General features: G+C 26.4%; 5 protein-coding genes across 5 annotated transcripts; 4 read left to right on the top strand and 1 right to left on the bottom strand.

Moving 5' to 3' along the window:
• Window positions 1-11: 11 nt before the first annotated feature.
• T552_02938 (hypothetical protein) lies at window positions 12-4,227 on the top strand. Its single transcript, XM_018371462.1, has 12 exons — window positions 12-28; window positions 76-214; window positions 259-616; window positions 663-902; window positions 949-1,082; window positions 1,125-1,197; window positions 1,248-3,386; window positions 3,430-3,600; window positions 3,644-3,829; window positions 3,870-3,951; window positions 4,003-4,123; window positions 4,168-4,227. Exons 2-12 carry the CDS (start codon window positions 102-104, stop codon window positions 4,184-4,186), a joined length of 3,636 nt encoding a protein of 1,211 aa, XP_018224907.1. The 5' UTR covers window positions 12-28; window positions 76-101; the 3' UTR covers window positions 4,187-4,227.
• Window positions 4,228-4,468: 241 nt separating this feature from the next.
• T552_02937 (hypothetical protein) lies at window positions 4,469-6,553 on the top strand (the record flags this gene model as incomplete). The annotated part of the gene is made up of 10 exons (XM_018371461.1): window positions 4,469-4,679; window positions 4,725-4,792; window positions 4,836-5,204; window positions 5,247-5,360; window positions 5,412-5,561; window positions 5,604-5,804; window positions 5,846-5,994; window positions 6,032-6,206; window positions 6,254-6,401; window positions 6,447-6,553. 10 exons carry the CDS (start codon window positions 4,469-4,471, stop codon window positions 6,551-6,553), a joined length of 1,692 nt encoding a protein of 563 aa, XP_018224906.1.
• Window positions 6,554-6,625: 72 nt separating this feature from the next.
• Window positions 6,626-10,157, top strand: T552_02936 (valine-tRNA ligase; the record flags this gene model as incomplete). Its single annotated transcript, XM_018371460.1, has 16 exons — window positions 6,626-6,721; window positions 6,764-6,931; window positions 6,974-7,093; window positions 7,135-7,224; window positions 7,270-7,496; window positions 7,530-7,683; window positions 7,726-7,950; window positions 7,994-8,139; window positions 8,182-8,434; window positions 8,477-8,561; window positions 8,605-8,729; window positions 8,775-9,008; window positions 9,052-9,372; window positions 9,415-9,501; window positions 9,543-9,839; window positions 9,882-10,157. 16 exons carry the CDS (start codon window positions 6,626-6,628, stop codon window positions 10,155-10,157), a joined length of 2,904 nt encoding a protein of 967 aa, XP_018224905.1.
• A 355-nt stretch (window positions 10,158-10,512) lies between these two features.
• Window positions 10,513-12,008, bottom strand: T552_02935 (hypothetical protein; the record flags this gene model as incomplete). Its single annotated transcript, XM_018371459.1, has 10 exons — window positions 10,513-10,528; window positions 10,551-10,659; window positions 10,702-10,765; window positions 10,808-11,019; window positions 11,081-11,144; window positions 11,190-11,332; window positions 11,373-11,487; window positions 11,529-11,622; window positions 11,670-11,832; window positions 11,876-12,008. 10 exons carry the CDS (start codon window positions 12,006-12,008, stop codon window positions 10,513-10,515), a joined length of 1,113 nt encoding a protein of 370 aa, XP_018224904.1.
• A 467-nt stretch (window positions 12,009-12,475) lies between these two features.
• T552_02934 (hypothetical protein) lies at window positions 12,476-18,587 on the top strand. Its single transcript, XM_018371458.1, has 21 exons — window positions 12,476-12,507; window positions 12,555-12,573; window positions 12,627-12,745; window positions 12,798-12,944; window positions 12,988-13,068; window positions 13,112-13,397; window positions 13,446-13,590; window positions 13,631-14,705; window positions 14,755-14,935; window positions 14,981-15,113; window positions 15,155-15,399; window positions 15,446-15,503; window positions 15,546-16,293; window positions 16,340-16,573; window positions 16,617-16,762; window positions 16,806-17,034; window positions 17,078-17,192; window positions 17,237-17,462; window positions 17,507-18,121; window positions 18,166-18,307; window positions 18,359-18,587. The coding sequence occupies exons 1-21, from the start codon at window positions 12,484-12,486 to the stop codon at window positions 18,539-18,541; spliced, it is 5,151 nt and encodes a 1,716-aa protein (XP_018224903.1). The 5' UTR covers window positions 12,476-12,483; the 3' UTR covers window positions 18,542-18,587.
• The last annotated feature ends 5 nt before the right edge of the window (window positions 18,588-18,592 follow it).

Below are 18,592 nucleotides of genomic sequence, written 5' to 3'. Positions count from 1 at the left end.
AACCGTTAAAACTTCTTCTTATATTTAGGTATAGACTTTATATATCCTGTTTTATAAGTGTCAATACCTTTTTAGGATGCCTTTATATTATGTCTTTATAGATGGGTTTCCAGAAAGTCAAGAATAATATAGATATTTATTTGAAGTGGTTTTATGAGGAAAAACCGCATATTCCAAATCAATGTATTAGGAAGGAGATAGAAGATAAGAATAAGTAAACTATGATGCATCGGATTCATATTCTAATATAACATAAAGATTTTTTCAGAACTATCAAAATATAGAGACCCAAACTTTATATGGATCTCAACGTGTTATTCCAGGGCCAGGATTGTTGGATCAGTCATTTCCGGTGAAAAAGGGCCAAGGATCTGAGACGGCTCCTTCTTTTGATGTGAAATATTCTCCGGAATTGTTTTCTGATTTTGAAAATTCGGATGAAAACTCGTTTATATCAAATATAAATCAAAAAAGCTCGGAGGATTTCCAATCAAATCTATTAATTGATCTTACGTGCTTTGGTGATGAAGATAGAAAATCAGATGATAATTCAAAACGGAAGGTTGATTTCATTCATGTGCATGATCGAAAAAGATGTAAAAGTTCTAATAATTTTGTAAGCATAATAAAAAAATTGATGATATAGTAATGAATTGGAAAAGGAAAAAATGCGCTCTGAAGTTATTGATGGTGATTGTAAACATGATAGTTACAATGATCCGGAAATGTTAACAGCTGATTCCCAAAAGATGGATATTGAATCTGATAAACTTTTGAAAGAATATTCCTATGTTGTATTAGATAGTGAATTTTCTAGCGATAGTCTTATAGATGACTCTGAATTGACGCAAATAGATATATCTAAGGGTGAATCTTTAGTATCATTAACTTACAATGATTTGGTTTGGTTAATATATGTTTTTTTTGAAAGTTTAATTCTTTATTTAGCTATTTCTTTTGGATATCCATGAAAAACTGAACCTTGCTCATAAAAATGAGAAGGATGTTTTGGAACGACTTCTTAAAATTCCTTCTGATTCTCCTACGTCATTGAAAAATAAAAGTGCATTATTAAAAGAGAGGTTTGAATTTATCATTTATCTGGATGTTTTTAAATCCCTTAGAAAAGAAATAAAACGTAGAATATTAGAATTGGAAAATACAATAGAACAAAAAAAAACACGGAAAGTTTTTAATGTAGTGTGCATTTATACAAAATTATATGTTGGTATTTTTAATAATTTTAGGTTAATCATAAGATGCAGAAAAGGTTAGAGAAGCTTGATGATCATTTATCATATTCTCCTTCTTTAAAAGATGAAAAATCTGTCAATTTATCCAAAAAATCTGTAAATGGAAATTTAGAAGCTTCTGTATGTAAATTTCAGGAATGTGATTTGTTTTCTCAAAACAGTGATAACTTTGATGAGTCTGCATGTCTTTTTACTGATTCTTTAGAAAATAAACAAAATCTTGTAAAGTCTCCAATAACAGTCGATAGTTTTCATGATTCTTTATCTTCAGATATTATTTATGATACATATGCAGACGATTTTAATGAATTCCATAATTCTCAATCTGATATTTTTCATGAAAATAATTTTGATAAAAATACAGAAACTAATAGTGTATTCGACTCAAATAACCAAGAACTTTTTCAAAAGACGTCTAATTCCGTATCTAATTTTTCATCTGAGGGTTTTGTAGCCTCCAGACAGCATGATACTGTATTTACTAAAGAATCTTACCCCGTTCAAAATAAAGTGTCATTAAATCAGGCATCAACTCATAAAAAATCGGTGCTTTCTGAAAATATGCCTTTGGTTCTTGGTACTAATATAAGTTATCCATGGTCAAAAGATGTTTTTATGGTCTTAAAAAATGTTTTTCGGTTAAAGGAATTTCGAAGTAATCAATTGGAAGCAATTAATACAACATTAAGTGGAAAGGATCTATTTCTTCTTATGCCTACTGGAGGAGGGAAATCTCTTTGTTATCAGCTTCCTTCATTGATTGATTCAGGGAAGACTAAAGGTCTAACCTTAGTTATTTCTCCTCTTATATCCCTTATGCAGGATCAAGTGGAGCATCTTTTAAGTATAAATATTAATTCTGCATTAATAAATGGTGAAACTCCTGCTTCTAAAAGGAAAGAGGTTATGAAAATTCTTTATTCTGACAATATGTTTTTAAAGTTACTTTATGTCACTCCTGAATTTTTAATAAGAAATAATTCCTTTGGCAAGGTTCTGGATCATATTTATTCAAGAAATAACTTTGCAAGAGTAGTTGTAGATGAGGCGCATTGTATTAGTCAATGGGGACATGATTTTCGTCCTGATTATAAACAACTTGGACAAATTAAACAAAAGTATTATACTGTCCCATTTATTGCTTTAACTGCCACTGCAAACGAAATAGTAAAGAAGGATGTGATTCATAATTTAAATATCAATAATTGTGTTGTTTTATCTCAGAGCTTTAACAGACCAAATATATATTATAATGTAGCATTTCGAGATACATCAGTATATTCTCAAGTTCGTGATATAATAATGTCCAATTATGCAGGAAAATCAGGGATAATTTATTGTTTCTCTAGAAAGAATTGTGAAGATACTGCACGAAAACTTCGTGAGAAATATCAAATGAAAATTCATCATTATCATGCAGGAATGACTAATAAAGAGAGATCGCAAATACAAAGGGACTGGAAAGCTGGAAAATACCATATTATAGTTGCTACTATAGCTTTTGGCATGGGGATTGATAAGTCAGATGTTCGTTTTGTAATTCATTTATTTCTTCCAAAATCTTTAGAAGGCTATTATCAAGAAACAGGAAGAGCTGGAAGGGACGGAAATATTGCTCAATGCTGGTTATTTTATAGTTATAAAGATAAAGCAAAGCTAGAAAGGATGATTGATAAAGGATATGCTAGTTGGAGTCAGAAAAATCGCCAGAAAGCATCTTTGCACCTTGTACTGCAGTTTTGTGAAAATAAAATTGATTGTAGACGAAAGCAATTGTTGGCTTATTTTAACGAAAAATTTTCAGAAAAAGAGTGCAATCAGACATGTGATAACTGTAGAGAAGGTTCTTTTGTTGTAAAAAAAGATATGTTTCATATGGGAAAAGAAATTGTAAAAATTGTTCTTGCTGTCCAAGAAAATAAGTTTACTGCATTGCAATGTATAAACATATTTCGAGGAATAAAGAGTAATAAAGTTATTAATCTTGGTTATGAAGCATTACCTTCATTTGGATCTGGATCTTCTTTGTCAAGATTAGATGCTGAAAGACTTTTTCACGTTCTTATTTCTTATGATATTATAAAGGAAGTAAGTGATGTTACTGAAATGGGGTTTGTTGTTACATATGTTAAGGTAGGATAATTTATTTTTATTTTTATTTTTAATTATGTTTTAGATCGGAAGAAATGGAATGTCTTTTTTGAATGGAAATGAAGCTCTTATTATGTCGTTTAAGCCTAGTGTTGATTCAGATTCATCTAATAAAACTTTCCCTCAAAAACAAGAAACAATTAAATTAATATCAAATATGTCTTCTGTTCGACAACTAAAAATGAATAGAAAGAAAGTAAAATGATTAAATTGTTTAATTTAATAATAATTAATCTTAGACTGATAAGAAATCTTCTAAAATTATTCCTATTTGTAACGCACAAAAAAATAGATTCGAGAATTTTAAAGCAAAGATAAATACATCATCTACGCATTTGTTAAATAAAATGTCTTTAGTCCTAAATCCATATGAATCGGATGTTCTTAAAAGATGTTATCAAGAGATGTGTCAATTACGTGATAATGTATTATTTTTTTTTTTTTGAGATCTCTAAAATATTTTAGACAGCAAATGAGCAAGGAATTTCTCCTGCGTCTATTCTTTCCGATAGGGAATTGTTAAATATTGCTACTAAACTTTCAAAAAGTAAGAGATATTTTATGTTTAAATTATTTCTTAACATTTTTTTCTATAAAGATTTAGAGTCAATTACTTTGCAAAGTGATGATAAAACATTTCATGCTAGATTTGAAAACTGGGGTCATTATTTTATCGATATTCTAGATAAATATATTAAAGAAAAAGAGGAAAATTTGAGGTTTTTATGATATTCTATTTTGTATTTTCTCTTATTTTAATTAGAGGTATTGAATTTTCATAATAAAATATGTTTCCCATGATAATTCATCTTTTTGTGGAAACATAAAGATGTTATGACTTATTTTAGATAGCCAATACATGAAAACTATATTTTATAATTTAATCATAAAGAAAATCAAATAATTCTAGAAATTGACTAAGCATTGAAGCTAATGGTATAATAATGTTTATGAAGGTAGAGGTTATATATTTTATATATAATTTTTAAGATTTAAACCCTATCGAAAGTTGATTTTTTGGTTTCTAATATTGATTAATTAAATTTATATAAATGTTTAGATACATGTTATCATTGTTTTCTTTAAGAACATCTGAAAAGATGCATCAATCTGAGGATGACTCTAATTTTCATATGGATGATAAAGAAATTTTATATACAAAGAAATCTAAGGAATTAGAATCTAAATGGATGTCTTATGAATTTTTTATTTATTATTGGGTTATCTTTTTTGTTGCAATTTTTTCATTAAAAACTACATATGATATTTCAAATTGTAAGTGTCTTTAGATATGCCTAGATTATTCTAATGAAAAATAAGCGTCACATCATAATTATGCTCAATTCTCTAAGAATTTACGCCCTGGTTGGATTGGAAAGCGTAAAATGGTTTTTTAAGTAAATGATATAGTTATGTTGTTAATGGGATTAGGATAATACGGATATACAATATGCAGTGTTTCGAAGAAATGTTCCTGTTCTGATTGTTACTTCAGCTATTCATTTATCCTTAGGTTCTCTTTCTAATTATGTTATTAAACATTTTAAGATTTTAAATGATGTTCAAAGGCGTATTTTATACAATAATATATTTTCATTTATTTTTCTCATTATTCTACATGGTACTGGTATTATTAAAATTTATATCATAGCATATATAAATTACAGTATTTCTCGTATTTTTTCAAAGAGTAAATTGAATCCTATACTAACTTGGTTTTTTAATGTTGGAATTCTATTTCTTAATGATATATACAAAGGATATTTATTTGGTTCTTTTTATCATAAATTATCTTTCTTAGTAGAAAGGATTAATGAAATTGCATGTTTTAATAAGATATAGGATCGCTATAATGGGTTTGTACCTCGATGGCAAATATATTTTAATACTACTATTTTGAGATTTATATCTTATAATTTAGATTATTATTGGTCACAAAATGATGATGCTTCTGAGGTAATGTATATTTTTTAATGATATTTTTTTGATTGCTTATCAAATTAAAAGTTATCTGACTTTCAATTAACCGAAAAAAATCGCATTAATATCCCGTGTTTTCGTGAAGACTATTGTTTATTGAATTTTTTTTCATATGCGTTTTATTCTCCTTTGTATTTTTCAGGGCCAATTATATCTTTTAATAACTTCATTTCTCAGGTTTTATTATTACTTAAAATAGAGAAACTTATGTTAATATAGTTACGATATCCATCAAAAGATATTACTATTTCATCTATAATAAAGTATTTATTAAGGCTACTATTTTGTTTTTTTTTATTGGAATTGATTCTTCACTTTTTTTATGTTGTTGCTATATCTAAAATAAAGTCATGGAAAGATTACTCTCCATCTCAAATTAGTATGATTGGATATCTTAATTTGCAGATTGTTTGGCTTAAAGTTTTTACCTCACTTTTTTTTCATTTGTAAACATTTTTTAGTTATTATTTATTTGGAGATTTTTTCGTCTTTGGACTCTTTGTGATAAAATTGATCCACCTGAAAATATAGTTAGATGCATAAATAATAATTATTCATTTTTAGGCTTTTGGAGGGCTTGGCATAGAAGCTTTAATCGTTGGATAATAAGGTAATATTTTTTTTAAAAAAAAAATACTCATTTGTAGATATATATATCTTCCTCTTGGTGGTTCTAAGTTTTTAGTACCAAATATTTTTGTTATATTCACTTTTGTTGCATTATGGCATGACATTACTTTAAGATTATTTGTATGGGGTTGGTTAATTACTTTATTTATTCTTCCAGAGATCATAGCTTGCCGTATTTTCCAATCAAAAAAAGTACTTTTACTTCTTTTTTCTTTTCTTTCTATTAATTATATCTATAGTGGGAAGATTGGCCATATTATCGACATTTATGTGCACTAGGTGCTACATTTAATATTATTATGATGATGATTGCTAATCTTGTGGGTTTTTGTCTTGGTATTCAAGGTACAAAGGATTTATTTATTCGTATCTTTATCGATTATAAAAGTTTACAATTTCTAAATTTCTATTTCTAATATTAAATTTTTATAGATTTCTTTTTTCTTATAACTCTTTTTTTCACGCTTTTTGCTGCTTCTCAAATAATGTTTGAAATAAGAAATCATGAAAAAAGAAATGGGATTTTTATGCGTTATTGAACTTATATAACATGTATATTTATTATTTTTTAATATTTTATTTATCTTTCATATCTTAGACGATACTATTTTATGGTGTTTTTAAGACGCTGCAAAATTCGTCAAATCTTCTTTATTAAGAATTATTCTCATATTCCTTCTCATTCCTTTGATGGCCCTTATGATCCTGTTATTATTTATTTTTGTTAAAAGGTTGACTAACATTAATAGACTGTGGTAGAACAAGATTGGTATAAATGGTGGCAAGAAAATGGGTTTTTTTCACCAAAACGCCCGTTTAATGAGTGTTCATCACATAATCGTGTTGTCACTATTCTTCCTCCTCCAAATATTACTGGTATTTTACATCTTGGTCATGCTTTAACTATTAGTATTCAAGTAACTTAAATAATTCTTATGTTATTATATTTAAATGTATAGGATGCGCTGATCCGGTGGGAAAGAATGAGAGGGAAGTCAGTTATGTGGATTCCTGGGACAGATCATGCAGGAATTGCTACTCAGAGTATTATGGAACAATTTCTTATGAAAACACAAAATGTAAATTTAAAGGTTAATTTGAAATATCTAATATGAAATAGTTGAAGAGAAAAGAGATGACAAGAAGTATGTTTGAAGATATAATTTGGAAATGGAAACGTCTTAATGTAGCTCATATTTATAATCAAATTGTATATATATTTTTTTCGTTTGTTAGAATGCTTAAAATGTTTAAGGCTTTTATGGGAGCATCTCTTGATTGGTCTAAAGAATTTTTTACATTGGATCCATCTTTGTCTAAAGTTGTTACAAATTGCTTTATTCAATTATTTAATGAGGGTTTAATTTACAGAGATATGAAAATGGTTAATTGGTCATGTTCATTGGAAACTGCTATTTCAGATATTGAGGTTGATCATAAAGTGATCACTAAGCCTACTAAAATAACCATTGGAGGAGAGCCGTAAGGTTTATTTTTTATAAATTTGTATTAAAGCGAATATAGTATTGAATTTGGGGTGTTACATAAAGTTGCATATCCATTAGTTGATCCATGCGGTATTACTGAAGTTGTTGTTTCAACTTCAAGGGTAGAAACAATTCCTGGTGATAGGGCTATTTCAGTTAATCCGAATGATATAAGATTTCTGGTTGATATTATTTATTTATTTATCATGTTTTAACATAGAAAGAATCTACATGGAAAATATTGCTATCATCCTCTTGATCCTGATATAAAGATTCCTATTATACCTGATGAAATGGTTGATCCTAATTTTGGAACAGGGGCTGTTAAAATAACACCTGCGCATGATCCTGATGACTATTTATTTTCTATTCGCCACAAAATACCAGCTGTAAATGTTTTTGACTTTGATGGAAGAATGAATGCATCATGTTTACTTCCAGAATTACAGGTTTTTGGATTTTTTATTGAAATTAATTTTAACTTAATTATAGCATATTGATCGCCTTAAGTGTAGAAAGTATATATTGTCAAAATTGAAAGATAAGGGATTATATCGTGGATTTCAGAATTATCAGACATCTATATCTTTTTGTTCTCGTTCTGGAGATATTATTGAATATTTTTTGAAATCACAATGGTTTGTTTTTGTATATTTTTCTTTTTATTAAATTGATTGAAGGTATCTTAAAACTAGACCTTTAGCATCAAAGGCGTATGATAATATAGTTTCAAGATTTTCTGTTCTTCCACAGTATTATAGTAATGAATGGATGAAATGGTTGGAAAATATTGAAGATTGGTGTATATCAAGACAATTATGGTGGGGTCATCGAATACCAGCATGGTATGTAGATTGTGAAAATGGATATTGGATTGCAGCAGAGTCTGAACAAGCTGCGTTGAAAATTTCAGGTAGAAAAAATGTTAAACAAGTAAAAATTGTGTCATATTGTTTTTTTGTTAATATACAATAGGATAGTGATGTTTTAGATACATGGTTTTCATCTGCATTACTTCCTTTGTCTGTATTTTTTTGGGACAATAAGAATATTCCTATTGGTGAGTTATATATAAATACTAATGTTTATTTCTGAATATTTAGAATATCCATTAACTTTTATTGAAAGTGGCTCTGATCTTCTTTTTTTTTGGATTTTGAGAATGGTATTACTTTGTACTCATTTTACAGATAAATTTCCTTTTAATGAAATTATTCTTCATCCATTAGTATATATATATATACATATATATTATGAATTTACATTTTGATAGATTAGGGATTCTCAAGGAAGAAAGATGTCTAAATCATTGGGGAATATCATAGATCCCTTACAAATTATAAAGGGTGTTTCTTTGGAAACCTCAGATGATAATACTTTTAATGGAAATGCTTTAGAACAAGATATGAAATACCATTTAAAAGCAACTAAACAACAATTTTCTAATGGTATTAAAGCAATGGGAACTGATTCTCTCCGATTTTCATTGATAGACTATACGAAACAAGTAAATATAGCTTTTGAATGTTTATAATTCTAAAATTTTATAGAATCATCAAATTAACATAGATATTTCTAATGTATCTTCAGCAAAATATGTTTTTTCAAAGCTTTGGAATGCTACTAAGTTCTTTTTATGTCAAATAAAATACTATAATTTAAAAATCATAGATAGAAATTTTAAATCAGAGCATATTTTTGATAAATATTTAATATCTAGGCTTAAAGAAACCATTGATGCATGTAATATGGGATTTGAATTGAGAAAGTTGTTTGATGTTACAAAATCTTTGAGGAGATATATTGTTTATGATTTATGTAGTGTTTATTTAGAATTTATTAAACAAGAATTAAAACTGAATGATAATAAGGTAACAAATTTTATTTTTTTTCTCTTTATTGATATAAAAAAGCGAGCAGAATGTGCTTTAAGTACTCTTTATTCCGCATTATATACTGTAGTGAAACTGTTACATCCTATAGCACCTTTTATTACTGAGGTTAATTGAATTTTTTTATTATGTTTAATATTTATTTGTAGGAATTGTATCAAAAATTATTAGTATTTGATCCATATTCAAAAATTAGCATAATGATATCAGATTATCCTCATAAAGATGAATCTTTTTATTTGGATTATGATTCTATAAAAAGAATAGAAAATATTATGATGTTAGTACATGAATTTAGATCTATGATATCAAATGTTAGTTGTTCAAGCTATGAACATGAAGGTATTATTGAAATTAATGATAGAAATAAGATATTTAAGGAAGATGTTATAAAATTTAAAAATATTATTCGAAATATGATTGGCATGAAAAGTTTGAGTTTAAATGTAAGTATTTTGTATTATTTTATATTGAAATAATATTCTTAGAATTTGAATAATGGTTCATTAAATATATATTCTAAATTTGTTAATTCTGAATTGGTTCTTCATTTGCGTGTTGAAAAATTATATTTGGATAGTTTTAAACAGATCAACAGGATTAAATGGCTTCAAAAACAAGAAGATATTATTTCTAGAAGACTAAAATCTGAAAAATATGTTCAAAATGCTTCTAAGTGTGTTCAAGCAAAAGATATAGAAAGATTAACAGATATTCAAAATGAATTAAAACTTGTTCGCAATTTTCAAAAAAATGGAATTTGATATTAACTTTTGAATGTGTATAAATAAATAATTTAATTTAATTTAAAATAATGTGTATATAAAATTAGAATGTGGCCTCGTTTTTAATAAATAATCTATACTCTTCTTTTTTTATCCATTTTAATACTAAATTTATATTTTTAATTAAATATTGTTTTGTTATTTCTGGATTAGCTACTGCGAAAAAATCAAAAGATGGTGTTATCTTTAAACAATATTAAAAGATTTTAAAAATATATAAAATATTACCCATGCAACTGCTGTATAATTTTGAGCAGAAATAAGTTGAAATTTAGTAAATGGTTTTTTGTAAATTAATGAATGGAGTTTATAGTAAATTTTCATTATTCTAAATTCATAAATGAGCCATTCTTATAATAAATAATAAATTACTTTTTTTTTTGAAGATTTTTTTCAGATGTTTTCCATTGTGGCATAGTAAATTGAGTATCCATTTTTGATTTGTAGATAAAATGATAGATACAAGGAGTATTAGTATCAACTATATATGTTAGCAATTTAAAATAATATAATTAATCCTTACGTGTTGTATATGATGTTTCTGCTGCAAATTTTATTATATCCAAAATACCATGAATTTTAAAATCCTATAAATTTTAGATATATGTTCTTAAAATATAACTAAATACATTAATAATATTTTGTTTCATTTCCCTCATTTCAAAAAAAGCATCCTTATCTGTTGAAATTAATATAAGTGCAGTCGAATCACATATGAAAGTTATATAACAATATGTAAATCCTTTAGGATCGAATTTAGGAAAACATAATGGTATCCAATGCTCTGTTTCATCTTTAAATGAAGTAGTATTAAAAATCATAGAAAACAATAAAAATAATTCTATTTTTATTAATAAATTATAATATAAATTTAAGCTACTTTCCAGATGAATGAAAAGAACGGTTTTGTGGTTTTATGATACTAACTATACATAGATTTGATGCAATTATTCCACATAATAATTTCTATACTTTTTATAAGTTATTGTTAAAAAAATAACCAATTTATACTTTTGCTCTTGTCTTAATTAGGATAGAATCTATTTTTTCTCTAACAGTCTTTTTTAACCGTAAGCATTGCAATCCGTTAAGCAGAACAGAAGGTTCTCCTTCAACAATCATATCTGAAAGTGCATCGAGAAATATTTCTGTGTCTATAACAATAAGTCTTCGATTAAAAATATTGTTTCATACTTCCTAAAAGTCTTCTTAGGTCAAAATTTTCTTTATGATTAAAAATATTTAATAATTTGTTTAGTGTAAGTACTATTGCTATTTGAGTATATAGTATATTTAGTTGCGCTTTAATCTTTAAAATGTTATAATTTCTTCTTTTTCTTTTTAAATAACCTGAATTTCTGATTCTTGGAGCTTTGAAATACCTACTAGGTATAATGGACCTTCTGATAAAACAACCACTGTTAAATTATTTGATCTAAAGCTTCTATAGGAAAACAATTAACTTCTACATAGCTTCGAACAATGAAATACTTAAGATTATCTTCTTTTTTATAAAAAAGATTTATAATTGTTTGTATAATTCCCATATATTCTGATATTATTATCTCATCTCCGTATTTAGAGTATATAAGTTTTCCTGCTCTTGAAAGTATAAAAAAGTGTTTTTTAGGTTTCTGTATTTCCATATTACTGGCTAATATCCTTTTAATGTTTTTTTTATATAAAAGCCAATTTACTTTTATTTTTAAAATCTTCATTGCATACTTTTAGATCATTAAGATCATAATTTTTAAGAAATGATATGTCTTCTGTAGGATCCACATTTATCTTATCTTTTTGAGATTTTGATGCCTCATTAAAATTGTGCATCTATTTAAACCTTCAATTTATACTCTCCAATTATAAATATCTTTATAATAGTCACTAGATTATCAACATAAACATTAACCCCTTTAAATATGTAGATTTATGTAGATTTTCCTGTATTTTTATTCTTTTTTAATAATCCTTAAATCTTTAAAATATTCTTTTTAGATAAAGTAATTTATTGTGTTTTAAAAAAATGTATAGTTTTTATATAATTATATCTATAATGGCCTTATATTTTCTTTTTTCTTAAGATATCTATATGTTTCTGTAGATTTTTAACTTATAAATGGGTTTTCATATTTTTAAAGAGTAGGTCCGACTTAGATTTTTGATATCTCAAATATTTTTAAGAGTAAAATAGATACTCTTAAAAGTATATAATAATTGAGGAAATTTATTGATTAAATTGTTTTAATAGAAATAAGTATATTTTGAATTGCAGTATTCTTTTTTTTAGGATTCAAAATATAAATTTATGGAAAAAAAGGCGATTAAACAGGTTACTCAGCAAAAAGAATATCTTTATCTCCGTCTAAAATGATTCAGGTTCCCCTTCATGTAAAAGGTATAGAGTTGTTTTATATAAGGATTTCATGATATTAAGTCTTCAAAAAAAAGATTTGGAAAATTCTCAGAAATTTAAGAAATATTCAGGAGGATTGGATAAAATCCTTCAATCGTTTGATAGTCTTGAGGAATGGGCAGATTATATATCATTTCTCTCAAAACTTTTAAAAGTATTTGAAGCTTTAAATATATTAAGAACTATATCAATTAAGGTTTATTTAGACTCTTCAGGCATATCCTACATTTGCAGTTGTTCCTTACCAAGATCTTGTTGCATGCAGGTTATCACAATGTTTGAATCCGTCTCTTCCTTCTGGCGTACATCAGAAAACGTTGGAAGTATATTCTTATATTTTTTCGCTGATTGGAGTATGTTAAGTGTTTTTTTAATATACAAGGCTAAATATGTAAGAAAAAAGGGCTTTCTAGCTCCCTTTCTCTTTGGAGTAGTGGTCTTGCACATGTTATGGCGTTTGCGTCTACAAAAATTAAGGTATACTTTTTTATGGATGGTGTTTCTTTTTTAAAAAAAGCAGCCGCATTTTCTTGAATTGATTGAAACATTTTATTTACCATTGGGCCCTGATCTTCGCCCTTGTACAAAATTTTTGATTATTTCATTGCTTCCTGGTTTAGAAGAAGAGTCTGGAGAATATTTTAACGAAACTTTTAATGTGTTGGATTCTATACGACAAAAGCTTGATGACGAATCGTTTTTTTGGCATTGTTTTTGGCTTTGTGTAATTACATCTCCTCAACAAAGGCAAGGAGCTTTAATATATTTATCTAAACGTCTTCCTGTTTTTAAAGAAAGCTCTAATGGTAAATTTATGTTTGTTATTAGATTATAATTGAATTTATTTTTATTAGATATTTTTCCAATAATACATCCTGATTCTGGCCTCTTTATAAGAGCGTTTAGTGTGGGACTTAATGATAAACAATTATTAATTTGCCGTGGTTTTCTTGAGCTTTTAGTTCAAAATGTTCCTCTATCATCAGATATTTTACAAAAGTATTTAGTTCTATATTTTTTTCTCTTAATAATATATTAGAAATATTCTTTCTTCTGATATTGAGCTTTTAATAATATCTGTAATCAGGGTTGTTTTAGGAAAAGAATTATCTCTTAATCGACGTGTTTGGTCATGGTTTATGGGTTCTGACTTGGATCAAGATGTAGATGAAAGATCTTATTTTAGGAATTATGCTATGGATCATATTATAAACAGTATAAAAAAATATTTCGTTCAGTATGAGAATGACCCTGTAAAACTTGGAGAAATGTTTAAAATTCTCTTGTCTTTTATGGATAAACCTAGTATAGGAAATATTGTTATTTCTGAGGTTTTCTTACCCTCTATAAGAACTATATATATATATGGTTCATTTGGTAATGATGATTTATATAATAATACTTTGTCTTCTGCTAGAACATATTTTAATTCTATAGATTCAAAATTAATTTGGAGTAAAATATTATCTTTGGTTGATAAACGGGGTGTTTCTGATTTGTTAGATTATAAATTTGCATTATATATTATTTCAAATTTCAGTATTCATGAGGAAGATATGGTTCTTTTTCATATTCCTTTGGTTTTATTTATTATTATTTCAAATATTCCTGATATGTCAGAGAATATAACAGTCGAAAAAACCTTATTTTTAGTTACACATAAATTATTATCTTATATTCCAAATAATAATAGTATATCTAATGTCTTATTGGATGAACACGATGTTCAAGATCGAGTAACTTTGAGAGATAATATTATAGAATATTATAAGGATTGTTCATCCGTCCATAATGCTACAAAATTGTCTAAGGAGATTGCTATGAATTCTATTTTTTATCAGCTTATTGATAATATAGAGCGTTGTCTTGATAACAATTTTTATTTATTTGAAGCGCTTTTACTTATCTATGAATTTATTCCAAAGGTTTTACAATGTTCAAAAACTCAAAAAAGAAGGATATTGGATGTTATAGTATTTGTTGTTGGTCTTAAGGAACTTAGTTTTGATCATATTTATTTTATAGTTAAAATTATTATTGCATTATTGCAAAGAACATGGATTAATGTCGAAGATATTAATACTGATGATTTATTAATTCCTTTAGTTTTTTATGTATGTTCTTTAGAAAATTTAAGTATCTTTGAAAGCTTATTAATTTTAGATATGGGATTGTTTTTCTCCTGAAAATTCAAAACATCATATTGATGCTTCACGATTGTTATGGGCATTACATAGAACACTTGATGGTTCTTATATTGAAACAATAATAGTCTATGCAATGAATATTCGTGAAAGTCCATCTACTTCTTGTCTTAAGTTTGTAGTATTATGGAAATATAGTGGTAAATTTTTTAGATTTTTATTATGATAAGATTAAATTGTTAAAGTTGACGAGTCTCTTTTTGTTCAGGTTCTTGGAAGACCTTCTTTAATAATGATTGGCTTTCTTCATTCTGACGATATTCATACAAAACTTTTAGTGAAGTCTTGGATTAAAACTTTAAATTTTTCTTTTATTAGGTCTATATTTTTCTTTATTTATAATTATTGATGAGTATAAGATTGTTGGACATTATAATTACAAAGTTATTATCCTTGGAAATTATTTGTTCCCCTAAAAATCAGGTTATTGAGGAATTAGAGATCTCTTTGTTGCAATTTAGAGAAATAGATGATGTCTTAATGTTATCATATTATATATCTGTATGTGTAGAAATTATTGAATCTGGAGCAATCGATTTTTTAGATCATGCTCTAACAGAACTTCTAAATATTGATATTGATAGAAGTAAATTGTTATTTAAATGTGAGTTAATATTGGTTTTGATATTTTATAATAATGTGCAATTTAGATTGTTCTATATTTCCAGATATGAGTTATATTAGTATCTTAGTAAAAATTGCTACAAGGTCAATTGAAACTCTTTTCTTTTTATAAACTTATAAAAGTAGAGCTCTTTATATGATACCGGAATCTAATTTTCAAAATTCAAAATCAATAGTTATTAAGCTTCATTTTTTTGCAAGCAAACTTCTTTTTTATATTGTTTCTAAATGCAATTTATTTGATGACGAGCTTGTTGAAGTATTTTTAAAAAGGCTTATAATAAAGGATTTTCTTTTTGAATATATTTTAGATAAATACGTTTTGGATGTTTTATATATTATTTTAAAGCGGAATATTAATCAATATGAAGTTAGTTTTAAAGAGCTTTTTTTGAAAAATGCTTGTTTCTTGTCTATGGAAGAAAAGTCTATTGATCATGCAGAAAAGTCATCAGTTTGCAACATTTTATTTATGCTGGTTAAATTTTTTGTTACTCGATTGTCTGCAACAAATGTTCCTTCAAATGTTGAAATCTTAATAGATTTTTATAAAAATTGTCTGGGCTTATTTACTAATGATATATTTCGGATATTTATGCCATTTATAGAAACATTATGTGGTCGAATTAACTCTAGTATTGTTGGCTTAGAAATTGGCTTTTCAGATTCAAAAATGGGGAGTTTATCTTCTTATGAAATTATTTTAGATTGTTTTGATGCTTTACAATCTACAATTTCATGGGCTCTTGAGAACCATGATTATAAATTGAAGAATTTTGTTTCTAGGAGTTCTGAAAATGTAGGATTTTTTGGTAATGTTATGTCCGGTGTATTTTCTGTTGAGGCCCCTAATAGTGTTGATTTTTCTATTGATGTATGTTTTTTAAATATATATATATATATATATTAATGATGTTTAGAGTCTGAATTCTATATTATTATGTTTTCAAGACATTGTAAAGTTGACTTTTTATGTTTGGTCCTGGCTAGAAGATAATGTTGTTCCTGTTGATTTGGCAAAGAAAGAAACATATAAATTTATAAATATGAGGCTTAAAACTGCAAGTAGGCAGTTACTTTATGTACTTTATGATACGAGGCCTATAGAAACATTAGAAAGCTTAATAAATTCAATAAATAAAACTGATATAAAGGTAAAAATATATTTAGGTATATTGATTGAATTAATTTTTGAAGATTGAGGAGTCTATTTTCTCTTTTTTATCTAAGTTTGATGATTCTAGAAAACATGAAATAATTCCTTTTTTAATTAATAGTATTAATTCTAGAATAAATCCTCTTTTTGTTACTGGCAAGTACAAATCTAGTTTGGTTATTCCTATGTATTAACAATTTGCGATTTTATGTTTATTCTGATGTTTATAGAACAGCGAATTCAATTGTTAACTTTCTTACAAATTTTGTCGAGTTTTCCCAAATAACTTTTCTAAAGCAGAATTGGCCAGTATGTTTAGCTTTTCTTCGAGATGTTGTTAACAACCCTCAACAATATCAAATAATTAATACTTGCATACTCCATTTTTCTACAATATTGATTAGGAAACTAAGTGAAATAGATCTTGATAATGAAAAACGAACTAGAAAGGAAATGGCGGTAATATTCTTATTATTATTTCTCTGTTTATATATGATTTTAGGATATTTATCTACGAATTTTGAATTTTGTTATTTTAAAGACATCTAGGTCTTGTGATTCTACCCATTTTTTAAATAAGAACATTGATAGTCAATTATCTCTCAATAATTATAATAGTATGTTATGTTTATTTATTTTTTTAAAGTTAAAATGTTTTTAGATATTGAGGAAAAAGAGAGTAAACTTCCTAACAGTGCTAATAAATCGAGTAAAAACAATGATTCTGTTATATCTTCTACGTTTTTGGGTAATGAATTGGGTCGTATTTTATTTAAATATGTTATTCCTTCTCTTTTTAAAATAATAACGGATAGTGAAAAAATTTTGCAGGCCTGTAACATGATTATGACAAGCATTATTGAATTTGAAAGTCGTGATCCTCAGTTGTATGGTTTTTTACTTTCATATAATGATAATTAACTGAATATAGGCCTCGGAAGTATTCAGAAGATAGTCTTGTTTTATTGGTTAAACTTTCTGAGATTCCTGGCTCTTATAAATCTTGGAGAAAAGAGGTTTTAGATGTTTTTAATGATAATTCCTTTTTTCATATTTCTCTAAATGAAGCTTTATTATGGAAACCTATTATTAAACAATTATATGGAAATAATAAAGAGAGATTATTTGAAATGTTAATTCGTTTTCCATTTTACTCTGCTACTAGTATTTTCGTCTTTAGAGATTCAGAGGTCTTTGCTCGAAAATATCAATTAAAACGACTGATTTTTGTTTTAATTTCATCAGGTAAAGATAAATATGCAGATAAAATTAAAGACATAGAAAATGTTATTTTGGAAAATATTAGAGGAGAATTAAGAAGAATACTTCGAAAAGAAGTGTTTTTGTTAATTAGGACATTAATTATATCTATGTCATCGATACATTTAACTTCACTTTGGGCAATAATTTTATCTGAGCTTCATTATTCTTTTGATGATTTTTTAGAGAGAGATCTCCCATGGAATCAGGAGCTCCTTGATTTACTTCTTGATACATGCAAGCTTTTGGATGTAATTTTAGTTATTGAACCAGAAGATTTTTTAGCGTATGATTTTTCTTTTCAATTTTTAATTTTCTAAAAACTTATAGTTATAAATGGATTTTTATAACTGATACAATTGATGCTGTACATCTTCATGATAAATGGGAACCTGTTGCCTTGGTGGATAAACTTTTTCATAAAATCTCTACATATCTCCAAAAGTCTTCATCTACTACTGAATTATCTGAAGTAAGATATTTCTTTTTTTGAAATATTAGAATGAAATTAATTGCTTTTTAGACTTGTATAAATAATTGTAATTATAAGAGATCTCCCTTGCTTGTTTCCCAAACAATTGATAATATTTCTGATATTAGACCATTTTTAGCTCATGTAACTGCAAACAATTATGGTTCAATGTACGATATGTGTTCTCCTGATATAGAAGCATGTGAAATAGGGATATTAAATGATCTTTTTTAAAAATCTTATCTATTATTTAGAGGTTGCTATGGCAATAAGGCTAATGGGTTA

Source organism: Pneumocystis carinii, assembly GCF_001477545.1.
Source record: "Pneumocystis carinii B80 chromosome Unknown supercont1.13, whole genome shotgun sequence".
In the NCBI taxonomy this organism is placed as follows: Eukaryota; Fungi; Ascomycota; class Pneumocystomycetes; order Pneumocystales; family Pneumocystaceae; genus Pneumocystis; species Pneumocystis carinii.
Note: the sequence above shows the minus strand (reverse complement) of the source record. Positions and strands in the feature narration are given on the sequence as shown.

Excerpts from the sequence above, each read along its gene's own strand:
- T552_02938 (XM_018371462.1), top strand. The coding sequence starts at position 102 with ATGGGTTTCCAGAAAGTCAAGAATAATATAGATATTTATTTGAAGTGG. Across the intron at positions 1,083-1,124 it reads AGTGCATTATTAAAAGAGAG|AAAAGAAATAAAACGTAGAA; the intron begins GTTTGAATTTAT and ends TAAATCCCTTAG. Across the intron at positions 3,601-3,643 it reads TAAAAATGAATAGAAAGAAA|ACTGATAAGAAATCTTCTAA; the intron begins GTAAAATGATTA and ends AATTAATCTTAG.
- T552_02934 (XM_018371458.1), top strand. The coding sequence starts at position 12,484 with ATGGAAAAAAAGGCGATTAAACAG. Across the intron at positions 14,706-14,754 it reads TAATTCCTTTAGTTTTTTAT|ATATGGGATTGTTTTTCTCC; the intron begins GTATGTTCTTTA and ends TATTAATTTTAG. Across the intron at positions 18,308-18,358 it reads CTACTACTGAATTATCTGAA|ACTTGTATAAATAATTGTAA; the intron begins GTAAGATATTTC and ends ATTGCTTTTTAG.